This window comes from Myotis brandtii, unplaced genomic scaffold (assembly GCF_000412655.1).
Source record: "Myotis brandtii unplaced genomic scaffold, ASM41265v1 scaffold64, whole genome shotgun sequence".
Taxonomy (NCBI): Eukaryota; Metazoa; Chordata; class Mammalia; order Chiroptera; family Vespertilionidae; genus Myotis; species Myotis brandtii.
In genome coordinates this window covers 931,071-945,173 of record NW_005370460.1, presented here as the reverse complement: position 1 = coordinate 945,173, position 14,103 = coordinate 931,071, and the positions used below count along the sequence as shown (strand labels likewise).

Sequence of the window (14,103 nt, the reverse complement as noted above, 5' to 3'; positions counted from 1 at the left end):
AGCAGCCAAGCCCAGCTCAGCGGGACACGCAGAAACCACTGCCCCTGCGCCCTACCCCCTGCCCGCCCCCAGCCCCAAAAGCATGGGTCCGGCCGAGCGATCCACAGGCTCTGACTTTAAACCTGCCCTGGGCCCTCGTGGGGGGGCACATCCAGCCTGTGCGTGCGGAGCCGGGCGGCGGGGAGGAGGCTGAGCAGGACCTGGGCCACGGCCACTTGCGTCTGCTGCTGCTGCTGCTGGAGGAGCTGGTGCAGGAGCTGCAGCTGGTGCTGCGAGGACAGCGGCGTGCCCGCGCCCGGGGCCTGTGCACAGGGCGGGGGCAGCGGCATCCGGGGCGAGGCTGTGGGCACGGGCTCCTGCGGCGGCACCTGCAGGAGCAGAGGAGACTGAGCGTGACCTGGGCAGGGCTTCATGGGGCCTCACTCTCTGTGCTATGCGGGGGCACCTGCGGGGTCTCACCCATCACCAAGGGCTCGGGAGCGTGGCCTGGGTAGAGTGGACGGCCCGGGCAGCTGGTGCGGCGCCGGGCGGGGCTGCAGGCAGGAAGTCCTGCTCGGACACTCAGCACCGGCTCCGCAGTGATGGGACCAGAAATGACATGTCCCCTCACCTGCCCCCCCTCTGACCGTGCCATGTGGCTGAGTTCCTTCAGCTTGCGGACATGGGGGGACCTATTTCTATGCAGCACAGCTCCCACCGCCCAGCGTGGGACGGACGGATGGAGGCAGTGCCCCTTTCCTCTGCTGCGTCCTTGGGCTCAACCCCAGGGCCTGCTGGTATCGAGGGCATGCCCCCCCCCTCCCCAGGCTGCTGCAGCCCCGCCTGCTCGCAGGGACGGAAGTCGGCACCCGATGCAGCCGAAGGCTGGGAGGTCCTGCCTGTCCGTGGAAAGCACTTCCTGTCCCTTCCCGCCGCCCCTGGCAGGTGGCCACTTCCACTAAGACAGCCCAGAGCAGAGATGTCGCTGCAGGAGCGGCTGCCCCCGACCCCTGCTGCTGGCCCTCAGGCAGGCGAGGGGCACCCGACGGAGGCCACTCCACTCACAGGGCAAGGGCGCCAGGAAAACAGGCAGAGGACGGGCACAGAGGGCCCTCCAGATGGCACAGGCTCTGCCCCTGACGAGCTGGCCGCCAGCCACCGGGCGCTGAGGGCGGGTGACACAGACCGGCTGGCTGTGTCTCAGGGTGGACTGGGTATGTAGGAGCCGGGGACCCTGTCACCCTGCCGTGAGCGGGCACCTCTGCCTACCTCGGAGTCTGTGTGGGAGGAGCCATCCTTCCTCACGGCATCCAGGTCAGTCACCCCGCGGCTGAAGTCAAGGCCGTCGCTGCCCGGGAGGGGGACCTCCACGGCGTCGATGTCCGTCTCCTCTGCAGTAGCTGGCGAGGCCCTCTCGGCTCCAGGGAGCTGGCGGCCTGCAGGGCAACAGGGAAGGCGGGAAGGGATGGGACACAGCAGTGTCGCTGTGTCACGCCAGGAAACACCATAGCTGCCCAACATCCTCACCTGTTTCCAGGCAAGTCCATCCGCTCCCAACCCAGTGAGACAGAGTCTATTTTTAAAGTCTAGGAACAAAGGCGGCATTTCCTCCATCCTGGACGGGATGTCTCTGTTGACAGGGTGTGGGGACCCTGGGAGAGGGGTGAGTCCTCTCAACCTCATTCCAGCTCAGGGGGGCATCAGCTCAGGGCGTGGGCCTCCCAGCCTCGCCGGGGCTGTCAGGCCCAGTTGGATGGCGGGGCTGCGTGACTGCGGAATAAGACAGGGAGGCTCAAGGCCGGCCCCCAGAGCCTACTCTGACCTTGCCCCAGGGCAGAGGCCCCGAAGGGCAGGAGAGACGTGAGGCAGGCTGCGTTCAGTCACCCATCAGACAGGACTTATGAAGCAGCCTGGATGGATCTGACAGAGCCTACGGGACCGAGACGAGGAAGCGAAGTCCGAGCTCTCACTGCACCGGACGGAGCAGCAGACACAAGCCAGAGCCCGCAGGAGGCTGTGTCACTTGTGAGACGAAGAGGAGGCGTGGGCGGGGCAGAGGGTAGAGGGCAGAGGGCAGCAGCCCTGCGGGGAGAGCCAGCGGCTCAGGTGGTGAGGGGAGGAAGGGGCTCGGGGTGGCATGGCACACAGGACTGCAAACGGCCTGTGGGGAGGGGCCCAGCAAGGGTGGGGTCTTCGTGAAGGACTGAAGCAGGCAGCAATACCAAGAGACGCCATTCTTTCACATCGCACAAACAAGAGGTGATCAGCTCAGTCCAAAAGCGCTTGAAATGGCTACTTTTTGCCTCAAAATTGCAATATTACTGCTAAAATGGCACGTACTATGTTCTATGTACTAAATTTAAGGGTTTGACATGTATTACCTTATTTACCCTCATAACCAACCTAAGAGGCAAACACTGTCATTACCCCCATTTGACAGATAAAGAAACTGAGGCACACAGCTGCTAAGGCTGGGGCTCAAAGCCGCCCGTCTGGCTCCAGGCTTGGTGCCTTGAACCAGGGCACCGCCTGCCTCTCGCCCGGAGTCCACCTGCCCTGGCCCACCTCACCCGCTTGTCTACACTCTCCAAAATGATCGAGTTGATCGGTCACTGGTTTGTGTCCCCACCCAACTCTGACTGTGAGTTCCTCGCCAACAGGGCCCATTGTCTTGCTTACAGTGTCCCAGAATCGAGCCTGGCTCGTCGGGGGACTGGACAAACATCTGTCCAATGAAGGAAGGAACTGGAATAAGGAGAAACCAATGATCAGGCAGTGGTGGTCTGATGAGGTGGGGCGCAGGTGTGGGAGAGCAGGTGGAGGGGGAGGCACAGGTGTGGGAGGAAGGGACAAGTGTGGGGGCACAGGTGTGTGAGGAGAGGCACAGGTGTGTGGGGGAGAGGAACAGGTGTGTGTGTGGGGGAAAGGAGCAGCTGTGTGGGGTAGAGGAACAGATATGGGGCACAGGTGTTGGGGGACGAACAGGTGTGTGGGGAGAGGAACAGGTGTGTGAGAAGAACAACAGGTGTGTGAGGAGAGGAACAGATATGGGGTGCAGGTGTTGGGGGACGAACAGGTGTGTGGGGAGAGGAACAGGTGTGTGGGATAAAGAAATAGGTGTGTGGGGAGAGGAACAGATATGGGGTGCAGGTATTGGGGGACGAACAGGTGTGTGGGGAGAGGAACAGGTGTGAGGGGAGAGGAACAGGTGTGAGGGGAGAGGAACAGGTGTGAGGGGAGAGGAACAGGTGTGAGGGGAGAGGAACAGGTGTGAGGGGAGAGGAACAGGTGTGAGGGGAGAGGAACAGGTGTGAGGGGAGAGGAACAGGTGTGAGGGGAGAGGAACAGGTGTGTGGGGAGAGGAACAGGTGTGAGGGGAGAGGAACAGGTGTGAGGGGAGAGGAACAGGTCTGGGGGGCACAGGTGACAGGGGGCACAGGTGAGCAGGATGCCCAGGTCCAGCAGAGGTAACAGGTACAATAAATAGCCATTGAGATGGGGAGGGTATCTCCCGGAAGCTCTCTTCTTCCCCAGGGGGGCTGGCTGCTGCTGGGAGGCGGGCTGCCTCCTCGGGAATGGGGCCTCTCCCAGGAAACCCTCTTGGGAGTCAAGGAAACCCGCGGGGCAGAGCGGCCCCTGGCCCCCAGCCCCGGGACTGGCCCGGGCAGCTGCTGCCAAGACAGACAAAAGGCATTTGGCCCCGGGTCGGGACGGGGGGGCAGGATGGGGAGGAGAGGACACACAGTGACCGAGGACACATCCCCAAGCCCTGCGGAGGCCCAGAGGGACCGCCGACAGGCCCGGACAGCGGGACGCACTGCCCGCTCCCACCGCGGCTCCTCCTCTGCAGGAAGGGACCCCCGACTGGAAAGCTCCTGACGTGGGGGGAGATTCTTTACAAAAATGAGCCCGCTCATTCCGCCAACAGGCCAGCTGGCGTGTCGGGTGCCCACAGCACGGAGGACCCGGCGCAGTCGGCAATGCGCCGGGAAGGCGCTTACAGAGAGGAGAGTGTTCCCAGACGGCTGTGGGCACGAAGATGCAAGTGCGGCCGCAAAACGTGTGACCAGGAGGCAGGAGGCAGCCTTCCTCGCCAAGGAAACGTGCCGCCCAGACCGGCAGTATCCCCAACACTACACTCGAAGCAGGCCCGCTCCTGGCTGGGGCCCTGCCTGGAGGCGCCCCGTTAAGCACTGCGCAGCCGGCCCCCGGCCAGGGGCACCCTCCTGCAGAGCTGGTCCCGTAGGTCACACTCAGAACGGGGAAGCCGCCAACAGCTGGTGCGTGTTTGCACTGCTATTCGCTGGCACGATGCTGACTTACACACATCGTCTCACAACCCCTGGCAGACGAGGAAAGAAAGATCCAGAGAGACTAGGGAAGTTGACGTGATCGCCCACTGAGAAGTGCCAGAGCCCAGGCTCAGCTGCCCCCGTGGGTTGCCAGCCCCGCACCCCCCCACACCATCGGCGTGTCACTCGTGTGACGGTTAGTGACGCGTGCCAACGTGGTGTTTGAACCAGCATTATCCGATGTTGCCGAGAAGGTGTTTCTCAGGAGAGGTTAACGTGTAAGTCAGCAGACTGACAGTCACGCCGGTTACCCCATTTGGGGTGGGTGGGTCTCACCCGATCAGGTGGAGGTCTCAGGGGAACAAAGCCCACCTCCCGAGAGGAGGAGGGAGACCACCTTTGGCCTCGAACTGCAGCTCCGCCCAGTCTCCAGCCCGCCTGCACACGCGGGCTCTCCACACCGCAGCACCTGCCCCCCTTGACGTGAACTTGTGTGTGTCGCCTGATGATACAACTCACATCGCCCCACAGGCCACACCTACATCTGCACAGGGACAGGAGGGCCCTGCCACTTCCTGTCGTCGCAGAAGCCCATGTGACATGCAGGGAGCACCGCCGACCCGCCTGACCCCGGCCTGGCCTCCTGGGAGAGCCCCACTCAGCGCTTTGCTTCTCACCCTAAACTTTGAAGGAACCGCACTGGGCCTGACAGGTTTTCCTAAAATGGACAGGAAATGTCTACACGTAGAAAGTCAGTGACATTCTCCACAGGGGCAGTGGAATTCAGAAAATGCCATTAGCTGAGTCTCATGTATAGTCCTGTGATTTGAGGAAATTACCACCAAAGAGGAGTTATTATTTCTAATTGTTTCAGTTTATCTTCCAGATAAAAAATGGAAGCTATCAGGAAAATGTCTGCGCTGAGGGTTCCCAGGACGATGGAATTCAGAAAGAGGAGCAGAAGCCCCGTGGCGGCGGTCAGCTCTACCCTCCGATGGGAACAGAATGGTCTTGGGAGTCAGATTTGGCAGCAGCAGCCCTGCCTTTAAAATGTGGTTCCTGCCTGACCTGTTTGGCTCAGTGGATAGAGCATCGGCCTGTGGACTCAAAGGTCCCAGGTTCGATTCCGGCCAAGGGCATGTACCTTGGTTGCGGGCATATACCCAGTAGGGGGTGTGCAGGAGGCAGCTGATCAATGTTTCCCTCTCATCGATGTTTCTAACTCTCTACCCCTCTCCCTTCCTCTCTGTGAAAAAATCAATAAAATATATTTTAAAAAAATAAAATAAAATGTGGTTCCTGATGTCGTGCTTAAAGGCTTCCTTGTTTGACAGTTTAAACACATCAACTGTCTGCTACAAGAGTACATGCTCCTTAAGGAAAATTTGGAATCTAGAGAGAAGTAGGGAAAGTAAGCATTTTAGGTCCGAGACGCTGCCTGCGTCTGCCTGCCTGCCAATCCCGGTGGCGACGGCCTACCTGGGTCCCCGGAGCTGTGGCTGTGCCACTCGCTGTCCCCGTCCTCCTGGCCGTCCGCGCTCTGCTGCGTGTGCTGCAGGCTCAGCTTGTGGCACACCTCGAAGGCCTGCCCCACTGTCCGGACGATCCGCATGGCTTGGCTCTGCGGGGAGAGAGGAGACGTGGGCAAAGGATGCAGCGACCCTCAGCGAGGACACAGGGGGTCGGGGTAGGAGCAGTACGTCCAAGGGACAGGTGGCCAGCAGCTGGGCCAGCCAAGGAGAGAGACGAAACCTAAGGTGCTCAGACGTGCACACTCCCACAGGGAAGCGCGGCCGTCCCTTCCTGGGACACTCCAGACAGCACACAGGCCACCTCAGTCCCGGCACCGTCGGCCAGCGGAAGGGACAGAGCAAACACCCCACTCCGACTCGGCCAACACCAACGCCTCCTCCAAGGTAGCAGAAGGGTTGGTCCACACTCTCGGGAACCCTTTGCTGACCACGCTCTCTGCTGGAGACGTGGGGCCCGGAGCCCTGCACGCCAGGCTGCGGTGCCAGGGAGCTGAGAAGCAGCGGAAGCCGGAGCCCCAGACCCCAAGGCCTGGGGGCACACAGGCAGCGCTCAGCTTTGGGGAGCCTGCGCCCAGCGTCCCTGGTACCGCCTTCTCCTTTGTTTTGCTATTTAATCTCTTCCTGGAACCTGAAGAGGTGGGACCAGGGATGGCCAGGAGAGGAGGGACTCAGAGGAGCCGGTGCCAAGCCGGGGGGATGCACGCAGGTGCGGGGAAGGCGGATCCCGCACTGTAACAGGGGGGTCTGCTCTCTGCCTCTCAGAGACAGAGGGGAGTCCGGGCTCAGGCAGGGGCTCAGCACACGCTTCTCTGACCCCGCCCCCAACACGCACCACCTTGGACTGCCGTTCCTTTACCTCAATTGTGGCTGTCACTCTACACCTGAGTCTCAGACTACTTGCACTTGGGGCGATCTAGCTTCGGGTCAGCTGTGACCACCCGGTGACCCCACCTTCAACCCCCGTGGCAACACCACAGTCCCCTCACCAGCCAATGAGTGACTGCCGATGAGTGACAGCCAAAGAGTGACAGCTGATGAGTGACAGCTGAAGAGTGACAGCCGAAGAGTGACAGCTGATGAGTGACAGCCGAAGAGTGACAGCTGATGAGTGACAGCTGATGAGTGACAGCTGGAGAGTGACAGCTGAAGCAGCGCCCAGGCTGGGAGGCGCCGGGAGCCCCCCCCCCCCCGTGGGGTGACCATGAACCCTGTGCTTCTCACACCCTGGATTCTGCTCTGCTCTCTGGCGTTGTGTGCAGGACGCTCTGCACCGGGATCCACGCGGAGCAGCACTCCAGGCCGCGCTCTGGGTGTGACCCGAGGCTGCCCGGCTGCTTCCAAGCCAGGTGGCTCCGGGGGCCTCTTGGCATCGAGGCCAGAGCACGCCAGTCTCAGAAATGGCGCAGGAGTCTGTGTCAGAGCCTTTTGGGGGGAAGATACCTGAAGGTGGCCAGGAGGGCCCACCTGCCGCGGACGGGGCGGTGTCCCCGGGCCACTGGCCGCCTGCCGCCCGGGCCTGAGCAGTGAGTAAGCCTCGGGCCCCGACAGAGAGAGGCCTCCAGAAGCGCCTCCATCCCCTGGCTGCACCGCAGTGCTCACCTCGCGGGCTAGGCCTGGTGCCAGGCAGCCAGCACGATGCAGAGCCAATGCGAGTGGGACAGGCAGCCTTTTCCAGCGCCAGGTCTGGCCGTGGTCTGGCATTGACTGGATGTTCTCTGAAAGCATCATTTCTGTACAAATCCAGGTTGGCTTTACATAAGCCCAGAAAGCATGTGGCCATGGATCAAGTCTTCTGTCCAAAACCCACTTTCTCTTAGCGACCCAGAGCAGCTGCGGGCTCCCAGCTGTGGGCCAGGCTGCTGCGGCCGCTAGGGCGTCTTCAGAGCAGGAGGGGCGCGCAGACTGCAGGGCGGCTCCCAGCGGCCGTGGAGAAGCCGGAGCTCAGGGAGCGTGGAGGCTGGTGACTTTGGAGACTGACCTTGTACCACTTGCCCTCGGGACACACAGACGAGTTTCTTTAAACCACCGACTGACTCATGTTGACAAAGCCCCCGGCCACCCCTCCGTCCAGCCCAGAAGTCGACAGGACGCAGCAACAGCTCTGCCTCCGGGCCTCCCTCCTGGCAGGTGTGGTCCTGAGTGAGGGGCGCCCAGGCAGACGCGGACAACGCAATTCAGAGGCTGATTCCTGGTCCAAGAGCAGTGAGTTAATCGTGAATCTGTTGTGTTTTTTTTAAAGTAATTCTTTATTGTTGAAAGAATTACATACGCCCCCTTTTGCCCCCATTGACCCCCTCCAGCCCGCCACCGTCCTCTCCCTCCCCACCCCAGGCCTTCAGCACCCTACTGTCTGTGTCCATGGGCCATGCATGTATGCATTCAAGGTCTTTGGTTGATTACCTCCCACACACCCACCCTCCCGCTCCTTCCCTCTGAGATTCCGCCCCTGTTCCCTGCTTCCATGCCTCTGGGTCCATTCCGTTCATCAGTTTATTTTGTTACTTAGGTTCCCCATATGAGTGCGATCATGTCATACTTGTCTTTCTCTGACTTATTTCACTTAGCATGAAACTCTCCAGGCCCCTCCATGCTGTCCCAAAGGGTAAGAGATCCTTCTCTTTTACTGCTGCATAGTATTCCCTGGTATAAGTGTACCACAGCTTCTTTATCCACTCGTCTACTGATGGGCACCTGGGCTGTTTCCAGATCTTAGCTATTGTAAACTGTGCTGCTATGACCATAGGGGTGCATATATCCTTTCTGATTGGAACTTCAGGTTTCTTAGGATATATTCCTAGAAGTGGGATCACTGGGTCAACTGGCAGTTCCATATTTAATTTTTTGAGGAAACGCCATACTGTTTTCCATAGTGGCTGCACCAGTCTGCATTCCCACCAGCAGTGCACAAGTGTTCCTTTTTCTCCACATCCTCGCCAGCACTTGTCATTTGTTGATTTGTTGATGGCAGCCATTCTGACAGGTGTGATGTGGTACCTCATTGTTGTTTTGATTTGTATCTCTTGGATGATTAGTGACTCTGAGCATTTTTTCATATGTCTCTTGGCCACTTTTACTTGGATTGTTTGTCTTCCTTTTGTTAAGTTGTATGAATTCCTTATGTATTTTGGATATTAACCCTTTATCAGATGTATAGTTGCCAAATTTGTTCCCCCATGCAGTGGGCTCCCTTTTCATTTTGCTGATGGTTTCTTTTGCTCTGCAGATGCTTTTTATTTTGATGTAGTCCCATTTGTTTTCTCCTTAGTTTCCTTTGCCCTGGGAGAGGTATCTGTGAACATATTGCTACGAGAGATGTCTGAGATTTTGCTGCCTCTGGTTTATTCTAGGATTTTTATGGTTTCATGACTTACACTTAAGTCTTTTATCCATTTTGAGTTTATTCCTGTGTATGGGGTAAGTTGGTGGTCTAGTTTCATTTTTTTGCATGTATCTGTCCAATTTTCCCAGCACCATGTATTGAGGAGACTGTCTTGACTCCACTGTATGCTCTTGCCTCCTTTGTCATATATTAATTGAGTGTAACGGCTTGGATTGATGTTTGTGGTCTCTGTTCTGTTCCATTGATCAATATGCCTATTCTGTGCCAGTACCAGGCAGTTTTGATTACGGCGGCTTTATAGTATAACTTGATATCTGGTATTGTGATTCCTCCAACTTTGTTATTCCTTATCAAAATTGCTGCAGCTATTCGGTGTCTTTTTTGACTCCATGTAATTTTTTGGAGTATTTGCTTATCCTAGCTTTGTGAAATATGCTGTTGGTATTTTAACAGGGATTGCATCCAATCTGTAGATTGCCTTGGGTAGTATGGACATTTTAATGATGTTGATTCTACCAATCCATGAACATGGTATATTCTTCCATTTGTTTATATCTTCCTCTCTTGCTTTTTTCAACGTCCTGTAGTTTTCTGAGTACAAGTTTTTTACCTCTTTGGTTAAGTTTATTCCTAGGTATCTTCATTTTTTTTTTTATTGCAATGGTAAATGGGATTGTTTTTTTTTGTTTGTTTGTTTTTTTAGTTTCTCTTTCTATAAGTTCATTATTGTTGTATAAAAAAGCCATAGATTTCTGGGTGTTGATTTTGTATCCTGCTACATTGCCGAATTCATTTATTAAGTCTAGTAGTTTTTTGTTGAAGTCTTTGGGGTTTTCTATGTACAATATCATGTTATCTACGAATAATGACAGTTTAACTTCTTCTTTTCCAATTTGGATGCCTTTTATTTCTACTTCTTGTCTGATCACGGTGGCTAGGACTTCCAGTACTATGCTGAATAAGAGTGGTGAAAGAGGACATCCCTGCCTTGTTCCTGTTCTTAGGGGAAAGGGTTTTAGTTTTTGCCCATTGAGTATGATGTTCGCTGTAGGTTTGTCATATATGGCCGTTATCATGTTGAGATAGGCTCCCTCTATTCCCATTTTGTTGAGAGTTTTTATCAAAAACTATAGGCCCGGTGCACGAAATTCATGCATGGGTAGGGTCCCTAGGCCTGGCCGGCGATAGGGGGGTGGCGCCGGCATACTCACCAGCCGGCCTGAGGCCTCTGGGCTGGAGGCAGCTCCTGCATTGAGCATCTGCCTCCTGGTGGTCAGTGTGCATCATACCAACCAGTCGTTCCACCAGTTGGTCAATTTGCATATTAGGCTTTTATTATATAGGATGGGTGTTGGATTTTGTCGAATGCTTTTTCTGCATATATTGATATAATCATGTGATTTTTGTCTTTCAGTTTGTTTATGTGATGTATCACATTTATTGATTTGCAAATATTGTACCAGCCTTGCATCCCTGGAATAAGTCCCACTTGATCATGGTGCATGACCGTTTTAATATATTGCTGGATGCAACTTGCTAATATTTTGTTGAGGATTTTAGCATCTATGTTCATCAGGGATATTGGCCTGTGATTTTCTTTCTTTGTAGTGTCTTCATCTGGTTTTGGAATCAGGATAATGCTGGCTTCGCAGAAAGAGCTTGGAAGTGTTCCTTCCTCTTGGATTTTTTGGAATAGTTTGAGGAGTATAGGTGTTAGTTCTTCTTTGAATGTTTGGTACAATTCCCCAGTAAAGCCATCCAGACCTGGGCTTTAGTTTGCTGGGAGTTTTTTGATTACTGCTTCTATTTCCTCAGCTGTTATTGGCATATTCAGGTTTTCTGATTCCTCCTGATTCAGTTTTGGGAGATTGTAATTTTTGAGGAATTTGTCCATTTCATCCACATTGTCCAGCTTGTTGGCATATACAGTGGGGCCTTGACTTACAAGTATCCCGACTAACGAGTTTTTCGAGATACGAGCCGTCTCTTGGCCGATTTTTTGCTTTGAGTTGTGAGCTAAAATTCGGGTTACGAGCCAGCTTCAGATACCCCACCGCTAGTTGGCGCAGCAAACGTCACAGTGAACGCCACAACATCAGCCCAGCAACACGTGTCTCACTCGTTCACTGTTGATTTGACATACAAGTAATTTGAGTTACGAGCTCTGTCACAGAACGAATTAAACTCGTAAGGCAAGGCCCCACTGTAGTTGTTTATAGTATTTTCTTACAATCCTTTGTATTTCTGTGGTGTCGTGGTGTCCACTTTTATTTCTGATTTTATTTATTTGGGCCCTCTCTCTTTGTTTCTTGATGAATCTGGTTAACAGTTTATCAATTTTGCTTATCCTTTCAAAGAACCAACTCTTGGTTTCACTGGTTGGTTTTTTGTTTTTGTTTTTGTTTTTTGGTCTTTATGTCATTTATTTCTGCTCTAATCTTTATTATTTCTTCCTTCCACTTATTCTAAGCTTTTCTTGTTGCTCACTTTCTAGTTCTTTAAGTTGTAGAGTTAAATAGTATATTGCTGATGTTTCCTGTTTTTTGAGGTATGCCTGTAGTGCTATAAACTTCCCTCTCAAGACTGTTTTTGCTGTGTTCCAGAGATTTGGGGTTATTGTATGTTCATTTTTATTTATTTCCAGGAAGTTTTTTATTTCTTTCTTGATCTCGTTGGTAACCCATTCATTGTTTAATAACATGCTATTTAGCCTCCATGTGTTTGAATGTTTTTGGGTGTTTTTACTGTAGTTGATTTCTAATTTCATTCCACTGTGATCTGAGAAAATGCTTGATATATTTCAATTTTCTTTAACTTGTAGGGACTTGTTTTGTGTCCTAATATGTACTTCATCTTTGTGAATGGTCCATGTACACTTGAGAAGAATGTATATTCTGCTGCTTTGGGGTGAAATGTTCTATAAATGTCAACTAAATCCATCTGATCCAGTGTGTCCTTTAGAGTCACTCTTTCCTTGTTAAGTTTTTGTCTGGAAGATCTATCCAGTGAAGTCAGTGGGGTATTAAAATCCCCTACTATGACTGCATTATTGTCAATCTCTCTGTTAAAGTCCTTCAGAAGTTTTTTTTTTTAAAATATAATTAGGTGCTCCTATATTGGTGCATATCTGTTTACCAGGGTTATATGCTCTTATTGGATTGATCCCTTTAGTATTATGTAGTGACCTTTGTTGTTTCTTGTGATAGCCTTCATTTTGAAATCTATTTTGTCAGATATGTGTACTGCTACTCCAGCTTTTTTTATTTATTTATTTCCATTTGCATGGAAAATTTTTTTCTTTTCCTTCACTCTCATCCTGTGTGTGTCTTTTGTTCTGAGGTGGGTCTCTTGTAGACAGCATATAGTTGGGTTATGTTTTTGTATCCATTCAGCTACCCTATGCCTTTTGATTGGAGCATTTAATCCATTTACATTTAAGGATATTATTGATAGGCACTTATTTATTGCCATTTTAATTCTGTATCCTAGGTTTCTCTCTCTATTTCTTTTTCTCATAACAGCAGTCCCTTCAGCAATTCTTATATAGCTGGCTTGGTGGTGATGTACTCCTTTAACCTTTTTATTTATTTATTTTTTATGGGAAACTCTTTATTCGACCGTCTATTTTGAATGATAGCCTTGCTGGATATAGTAATCTTGGTGTCAGAGCCTTGCTTTCCATTACTTTGAGTACTACATGACATTCCCTTCTGGCCTGTAGAGTTTCTGATGAGAAATCAGGTGTTAGCCTTACAGGAACTCTTTTGTAGGTAACAGTTTGCTTTTCTCTTGCTGCCTTTAAGATTCTCTCTTTGTCTTTAATATCTCGCATTTAATTATGATGTATTTGGGCATGGGCCTGTTTGGGTCCTTCTTGCTTGGGGTTCTCTGTGCCTCCTGAACTTGTGTGACTTTTTCCTTCACCAGGCTAGGGAAATTTTCTGCCATTATTTCTTCAAACATGTTCTTTATCACTTTCTACCTTCCTGCCTCTTCTGGCACACCTGCTATTCGAATATTTTTAGGTTTTATGTTGTCCCACAGCTCCCTTAAGCTGTCCCCATTTTATAATTGTTTTTTTTTTCTTTTTGGTCCTGTGATTGAGTGATATTTTCAACTCTTTCTTCTAATTCACTGATTCTATCCTCAGCTTCCCCTAATATGTTGTATATTCCTTCCAATGTGTTATTTGCGTTATGTCATTCTTTATTTTAGAGTGTTCTTTTTCATAGTTAGTATATCTGTTTTCATGCTGTTGAGCATCTTTAAAATCATTACTATGGACTCTGTTTAAGATAAATTTCTTATCTCTGTTTTATTTATATCTTCTTCTGGAGAATTTAGTTCTTTCATTTGGGGTTGTTTCTTTGTCTCCTCATTTTAGCTGTCTGTTTGGGTTTGTGATTATGTATTAGGTCAAGCAGGTCAAACTCAAAGGCTAACACAGGCCAAATAAATAAGGTTTAAGCTTATGTAGGCCACAAAAACACAAAAGCTTCAATTTTCATAGAAACATAGGTTTATTTTGATAGAGACATGCTGAATACAAAGGGCTGAGTTAAACAAATAAATAAGGTTTAAGCTTATGTAGGCCACAAAAACACAAAAGCTTCAATTTTCATAGAAACATAGGTTTATTTTGATAGAGACATGCTGAATACAAAGGGCTGAGTTAAATGAGTCATCTACACTAATAAAAGAGAAACATGGTAATTAGTGTACAACCGCTACCCTTCCCATTGGCTAATCAGCGTATCCTTATGCAAATTAACTGTCAGCCAAGATGGCAGCCGGCAGCCATGCACTGAAGCAAGCAGGGAGGCTTCCTTGCTCCAGTGACTGCAGACTCCAACGTTCCCCGCCTGACTTGCCGGCCTCCCAGCTGCAACTCTAAGCAACTATGTACTATGTTGCAAATAAGAAGCTAAACAAAACCCCAGAAACCGGCTTTCAGTCAGCC

The 14,103-nt window shown here is 51.8% G+C and overlaps 1 protein-coding gene across 1 annotated transcript in view; it reads right to left on the bottom strand.

Moving 5' to 3' along the window:
• NOS1AP (nitric oxide synthase 1 (neuronal) adaptor protein) overlaps positions 1-14,103 on the bottom strand; it is a 113,316-nt gene that overhangs the window by 12,771 nt on the left and 86,442 nt on the right. The window contains exons 6-8 of the mRNA XM_014528519.1: positions 5,751-5,892; positions 1,249-1,415; positions 201-368 (exon numbers count right to left, since the gene is read on the bottom strand). Coding sequence (XP_014384005.1) covers positions 201-368; positions 1,249-1,415; positions 5,751-5,892 — 477 coding nt within the window. The remainder of the gene's footprint in view (positions 1-200; positions 369-1,248; positions 1,416-5,750; positions 5,893-14,103) is intronic.